Here is a 7654-nt window from a genome sequence, read left to right on the forward strand (position 1 = left end):
GATAAATAGATAATACATAACTTTTACTAGCACTGTTTGTTTTTAATGCAACACTTTGTTTCTTCATAAATAAATTGTATTTCTTTCATCTACTCAATGTGAACAGTTCATTGTCAGTGAAGTGCTGCTTGTGGTTATCTGTCTGTTCTCTGTTTTAGACCATTATAGCTGATGTATCCACTTCGAGAGTTAGATCACATTATGTATTCACAGATACAGGGATGTGCGCACACACAAAAACAGCCACACACATACAGAATCTTAAAATACACATGCAAAGAAAGCATGAAAACCCGAGCTTTTTCTTTTCTGCAAATATCAAACTAGGACACATACACACTGTTTCACACATACACACACATTCATGAAATCTCACTCCATTCTGTATCTGAAAATTGGATTGCCGCTCCCAACTAACTTGATTATAAACAGCCTTCCTCTCACACTGGGGCAGTATCACTTAATAAAGCTAAGTGCATTGACATGCCTGTGCCCACACTTGTACACACAAAGACACATGTACAAACAGACACACACACACACACACACACACACACACACACACACACACACACACACACACACACACACACACACACACACACACACACACACACACAAACAACTGCAGCTCTATATATCAACCTTTTAAATGTGCTAGTCTCACTGGAAGATCAACAGCATAAAGAAATATTAACTGGAACTGAGGAGTGAGCAAACATCAGATGTCAAAAATCAGACTTAAATAATCCATTATTCATTTAGCCAAGTCCTTTGTACATGTAGGTACTGACTTATTAGGATCTGAAAGCAACCAAAAGATCAAACATGACAGCATCAGGCAGGTGAAAGGGCTTCTTTAAGTCAATACATTCATGTGTTGTCACAGCAGAGCAGCATGTGGGACAGTAATGAGAAGAAAACATATAAACGAGCATGGAGATGTAATGAGGGAGTGTTACAGATAACACAACTTAACTTTGGTTTTAGAAATGCATTGTAGAAATTACAACATGTGACGGTAACTTAGCAACTTAACACAACTCTTCACATGCTTTGTTCGACATAGGTGGAAGCAGGTGTGAGATATTGTGCTTTTTTTTTTATGATCGATGAAAACACATTTTATACACTCAACAGCTGAAGAAAAAAATAAAGAAATTGTATCATCCTGTTACACTATAACCTAAGGGTTTATAGTGTAGAGTGATATTGTACTGTTTACTGTTAAAGTTAATATGGCCACTTATCAGAGGAACATTTTACATACAAAAGATATGAACTGCTTATAAAATATAATTGTAATAGATTAAACTACCCAACAATATATAACATTGCTACATATTAATACATCATTAAAAACAATATAACACTCAGAAAGGGACCAGTCTATTTAATAATCAGTTTCAACTTTGGTATTTGGCAAATTTTGTTAATAAAGCGTCTGTAATTTCACTGAAGTACATTTTTTCATGCAGGACTTTGAGTTGTAATTGATTACTTTGACAGTCTGGTATTACAGCTTATACATAAAGGTATGAATGTTTCTGACACACACTCACACTCACACAAAGCTCTTATGGTGTATAGGTTTGTTGTGTTGGGTGGAGGTACAAGGTTCAAATCGTGGCAGTTTCCTTTGGATTTACATTTCGCTCTCTTTACTTTGTCTCAGGAAAAGTATAAGACATTACTTACCAAAGATTTTGGTCATTTGGGATTTGTTTGAGTGATACGAGGGTAAGTGGGAAACAGTGGAGTGATGTACCTGTGATATACAGATATATGGTGGTGAAGTTAGACTGCAACTCTGTAGCTCCATCTAGTGTTTGACTGTGGAACTTACAAGTAAGCTGTTCTGAACCTCACCACAGGGTCTTTCCATCACTGGCCCAGAAGCCTAGCTAGTCAAAAAGACCACATCAACCAGTTAATCCCCTGTTGTTCTTCTCAAGGAACCTTTGTCAACTGTGGCACAAATAAGAATTCAGAGTATATTCAGAAAAAGATTAGATAATTGGGAGTCTATACCTGGGGATCTGTATAATCACTTTATTTTAATTTACAGGATAGGTTCCTGTTTTTTTCAAATCAACGTCAAATCAATTCTCACATGGCCATATGTACATTAAAAAACAGCTATTGTTTGCTGTAATTGTTCCCCTAGTTCATGCTGGCTTCTTGACAGAGAGATCCCTTCTTGTAAGTGATGCGGGACAAAATTCACAGCCTTTTGTGCACAAATGCTCATGTCAATATGAGGCTTTAGCAGTGGCTAAATCAAGTGGATATTTTTTATCAAGGACACAGTCATTTTAGAATAAAATTCCCTCTTTGTGTTTCCACAGACAGTAGCTTTGGTAATGTCTTAAGAAATAGTTTAGAAGACAGTGATACCCGCCTGATCTGACTAACTCAGACCACTCAAGCCTCAAATTAGCTTCAGCTGAACTCCATTCATTGTGGACTTTGTCCCACTAGACTGACGTCACTGTAAGAGGGGATCTCACTGGGCACATGAGAATTGATTTACTTGAAAAAATGACCTGATGAAAATAAGAAGTGGTTTTGATCCAATTTACTGCTTTACATTTTAGTTAAGAAAGAAAGGAAGGAAAATCTGAAATAAAAGAAAGTGATGAGGTAACCTATGGCCTTAAAAGTGAGAGGGGAATTGACCTGCTTGCCATCTGGAGAGCCCCGCACCGTGTCATTCTATTCTGCGGATCTTTTAATCATGAATCATTTATAATGTGAAGACCGCAGTCTCCCCTGGAGAGGAAACACTCAGCCCGCTGATTCAGAGGGGAGAAATAACCATCCACACATTAAACACACTGGAGAAAAAACCACAGAGCTGCTGCGCCGTGATCCAGTAGCCGAGTGCAGAGACAGGTGTGCGCACCTTCCTCTCAGGTGTGTTTTCTGCGGTGGGAGCAGCGACAGAGACCTCAGAGAAACTTCTTCAGCGCCATCACTCACATCTGATCCAACACTTGATGAAGAGGATTTTTTGAAAATCTGTTCTGTGGCAGATCTTTTTTAAACAAGACTGCCACAAACAAGCCGTGCAGAGGAAATAAAATCCAATCACTTTTGAACAGCTGAGAAGCCCCCCTCCCCCTCACCATGCTCCCTGCTCAGGAGGCGGCCAAGATCTACCACACCAACTACGTGCGTAACGCGCGGGCCGTGGGCGTGCTGTGGACGGTTTTCACCATCACCTTCGCCGTCATCACCGTGGTGGTGTTCATCCAGCCATACTGGATCGGGGACAGTGTCAACACGCCGCAGGCCGGATACTTCGGCCTCTTCCACTACTGCATCGGGAACGCGCTCACCTCGGAGCTCACCTGCAAAGGGAGCGCGCTTGACTTCGGCTCCATCCCATCCGGCGCCTTCAAGACGGCCATGTTTTTCGTGGGGATCTCCATGCTGCTGGTGGTGGGCAGCATCGTCTGCTTCAGCCTCTTCTTCTTCTGCAACGCGGGGAGCGTGTACAAGATCTGCGCCTGGATGCAGCTGGCCTCCAGTGAGCACCAGGGCGTAACCACAGTTTGTCGAAAGCTGCGCACAGGGAACTTTTTATATCATTCACATAAAAAAAAAAAAAAACTGCATTTAGTCTCACATTATTTAATATTTAGTATCATTAAATGCAGTTACTTGCCAATAGTGGCTACAAAGACACAACAGTAAAGACAAGCTCATCTGGCACTACATGTGGCTGCCTATAGAGAAAAGATGAGTACATTTGGGCCTCAAATGAAACACGGAAGCAGTAACAGCAAGTAAGTAAAGATTATTTAGAATTGAAGATTTAGAAGCACAATAGTGGCTGTGTCTTGTAAAATCTGAGGGCAGACCAGGAGATCTATGAAAGGCCACAACTAAATGAAAAACCAAGCTGGTAATTTCAACATAAAGCATCATTTCAGTGGTTCCCTGCAACACAGAGACAGACGTGAAACATGAGTCTGTTTTTGAAACATGAAGCAGCTTGTGAACAGATGTAGCTGCAAGTGAGAGTAGGAGCCTAATGAAACAAATAATGAGATTAACCTGGAGGTGTGCTGTTACACTTTCTTCACTTTCTCCCTCTTCATACCCAACACACCTGCCGTTCAGTGTGTGTGTGTGTGTGTGTGTGTGTATGTATTCTCTTTTATATGTCTATCCTTGCGAGGGTTAAATTAGAGTTTTAGACCTTGGGAGTGAGGACATTTTAGTCTCCATTTGGGACAGACCTTCAAAGGGCTGTCTGAAGGTTAAGATTTGGTTTTAAGGTTAGGGATAGAATTAGGTTTGGGTTAGGGTAACGGTTGGGTTTCAGCATTTAGCTCTGATGATTAAGATTAGGGTAAAAGGAAGGGAATGCATTATGTCTGTAAGTGTCCTCACAAGTATAGAAGTACAAACATGCAGGACTGTCAGATTCATTTTATATTTTGTATAATGCAGAAACACACAACATGCCTATAATTCAGAATTCATCAAAGCCCCTAGATGAGTGTGAGTGGTCTATTATTAGGGTCAAACTACAGAGTTTGATTTAGATTTAAAGTATAATGGCTGCAGGTAAGATACATTTTCAGTGTCTTTTAGGATGTTGTGTAAATATAAAACTCTGTTGGCTCTGAAGAGTAGATACTGAATTCAAAAGGGTCGTTGGGAGTAGTGAACTTCTTTATTTAACATGTTTGATCATGCATCTGTGCAGTCTAACAGCAGAGTCCTAGTTGTTTCAGGGGGTGTCAACATGCAACTTCCTGATGTGTTAGTAAGCTGATGAGAAGTCCCAGTTTAAAATTCTTGATGTTAAGAGATTTGAGAGAGTGCGTGTGAGATCTCCGGAGGTGGAAGGTTGCGAGAGGCTCAGAAACTGAAAGTGAGACGTGAGTGTGTTTGTGCGCTAATGTTTCACCTCGTCACCTGATAGTTCACATGTGGGGGTGGGACTACGCAAGGCCGGCTGTCTGTCTGCAGTGTCAATAATGGATGAACACATTCATCGTCCTGGAGCTGAGATGCTCTGGAGTTGCTAGGCAACTCATCTGTGCGTGTGTATGAGTGGAGTGTATAAAATTAATTTCTCTGGTGGCATCTCTGTCTTGTTATTTCAGCTCTCGAGGTGGAGAGGGTTTGTGATATTTCCCATCAACAACAGCAAGATGCTCTGTTCCCAGTCAACATGTCATTAGATAAAAATACATTCTGTCCACAGGTTTCCCACATTAAAATCTTTGAAAGTTTGTATATTTTACTCTAGTAACCACTAAGAAATTTTGTCAAAATGAATGGCTGTTGATGGAAGTATGTGATCTTAAACCAGGATACAGCACCAAACATCTCTTTCTCTTCTCAGGTACATGCATGGTGATTGGCTGTATGATCTATCCTGACGGCTGGGATTCAGAGGAGGTGAAGCGCATGTGTGGCCAGCGGACTGACAAATACACCCTAGGCAACTGCACGGTGCGCTGGGCCTACATCCTGGCCATCATCAGCATCATGGACTCGCTCATCCTCTCCTTCCTGGCCTTCAGCCTGGGCAGCCGACAAGATCAGCTGCTGCCCGAGGACTTCCAGGTTGAGGAGAAAGGTACTGGGGTGAAGGGAGGGTGGAGAAAACACTTGGGTGGGGGAGGAAGATGGAAGACTGGATGATGAGAGATGGAGATTCAGATGAAATGCAACAATGCTGGCCCATTAGCAGCCTTTGCTACAGTGAACCACCGCATCCTGCTGCCTGTACTCTCTGACATGGGCATCTCAGGCAAAACACTCTCTTGGGGCGAACCCTCTCACTGGGTGCTCCCTCTGTGTGTCATGGCAAGGGCAAACATCCGTCGCCGGTGACATTGCCATCCCTTCACACAAGGCGATCACAGTCCAGGCTGTTCTCATCTGTGGTTCCCTGATGGTGGAACAAGCTACCGAATGCTATCAGAGGACGGGCGTCCCTCTCTATCATCAAGAATCTCTTGAAGATTCCAAGAGCGTCTCCTCTCCTAACACCCTATCATGCCTATAACTAGCACTTACTATGCACTTCTTTACCCGAGCACTTAAACCAATGTCTCCTACTGCACTGAAGCTTTAGTGATGTCCCTCAATTGTAAGTTGATTTGGATAAAAGCCTCTGCCAAATGAATAAATGGAAATGTAAAAGATTGGACTCCAGGGAGTTATCAGGTGGGAAGATTAAGGTTTCAGAGAAGGTGGTGTAAGGGTCAATTGCTTTGTCTGGAGGGAAAACAGAAAGAGGTGAAGCAGAGGCTGGGAGTCCTTGAAACTTCAAGGACCTCTGTCTAAGTGTTGAATCACTGAGGTCTGAAAAAAATGAGAACAAAACTATCAAAAACCTCCCCCACATCTTTGCTTTTCTTTCAGTCATAGTTAAGAACTCAGTGGATAAATATTAAATCATACTCAAGGCTTTTTCCATTACTCTTTTTTTATTTGCCATTAGAAGAATCAGAAAAATCTTTCAAAATTTGCTCATATGTATGCACCCATGGTTTTTAGCTTGGTTGATATTTGTGATTTCAGGGTGAAATACTTTGACAACTATTATCTGGATTGGTATTTACTTTGCTACAGACGTTCAAGGTCCCTTGATTATGAATAAAAATGACTTTTCTGACTTTTCCTGCAACACAAAGTTATTCAGTGAAATATCTCACCATCTTTTGATGGATTTGTACATTGTCCATGTTTTCCTAGTTGATGCATTCAAATGACTTATGATCCTTTTAAAGTTGACATTTGTTTTTTATTTTTAATTATCTAACAACTATTGGACATCCATGGCCCCCAGAGGATAAATTGTAAAAATCCTGACCTTCTTTCTAGCACCATGGAAAAAAATGTGTTTGTTCACTACAATACTAGATTACTAGTCTCACACTATATGTTCAAAACCTAGCTGAGCTACTGACACAATGTTATGTCATTGTCCGAACTGATGTTTTCACCTTATGTTTTTCAGTAATTCTGCTTTTCTCTCAACTACAGATAATGCATAGCCCCCTGAGGACAACAGGCACCAGAGATGGACAGGAACTGAAGAGGAGTACTGCTGACTCGGGGGACTCGTATATTCAAGGCTTCAGGACAGTTCATTAAAATAAAAAAATAACTAAGGAGGAGCACATCTTGTCCTAAAATGATAACAGCCTATGGACAGACAGTCACTGCCCACTTCTAGCTACAGCCTTCGAGCTTTAGATTGCCTATTGGCTGTTTTTGGGTAAAATCATTTCACTTAATATGTGGACTGTGCTTTCAGGCTTTTCAGTATAAATTACAGATAAATGTGAAGCTGCTCATAACTTTGGAGAATTAATTCTGAAGTGTTGGCTTTTCTGAGCTACAATATTAAGCCCTGAAATGTAAAAAAATGAAAATGTTTACTGTAATTTCTGATGTTTTAATGGCTGCAACTTCCTTCTGAAACATTCTCCAAATTACTGTTAAAATAAACATTTTAATTATATTTACTTATTTTCCTCTCTCCCAAACAACAATTCTGATAGGACAGAAAAGAGTGTCTACAACAGTGCTAAATATATCTTGCTTGTAGTTATCTGTGTAATGCAGAGGTCATATTCATGGTCATGGCATCTTAAGAGACATGTTTACACAAATCTCT

General features: G+C 40.9%; 1 protein-coding gene across 1 annotated transcript; it reads left to right on the forward strand.

Annotated features, from left to right (window-relative positions):
- Positions 1-2598: 2598 nt before the first annotated feature.
- Positions 2599-7498, forward strand: lhfpl5a (LHFPL tetraspan subfamily member 5a). The gene is made up of 3 exons (XM_023423723.2): positions 2599-3532; positions 5366-5602; positions 7018-7498. The coding sequence occupies exons 1-3, from the start codon at positions 3130-3132 to the stop codon at positions 7026-7028; spliced, it is 651 nt and encodes a 216-aa protein (XP_023279491.1). The 5' UTR covers positions 2599-3129; the 3' UTR covers positions 7029-7498.
- The last annotated feature ends 156 nt before the right edge of the window (positions 7499-7654 follow it).

The sequence above is a fragment of the Seriola lalandi genome, unplaced genomic scaffold (genome assembly GCF_002814215.2).
Source record: "Seriola lalandi dorsalis isolate HSWRI2012SDOR001 ecotype SW California unplaced genomic scaffold, Sedor1 jcf7180002054692, whole genome shotgun sequence".
Classification (NCBI taxonomy): Eukaryota; Metazoa; Chordata; class Actinopteri; order Carangiformes; family Carangidae; genus Seriola; species Seriola lalandi.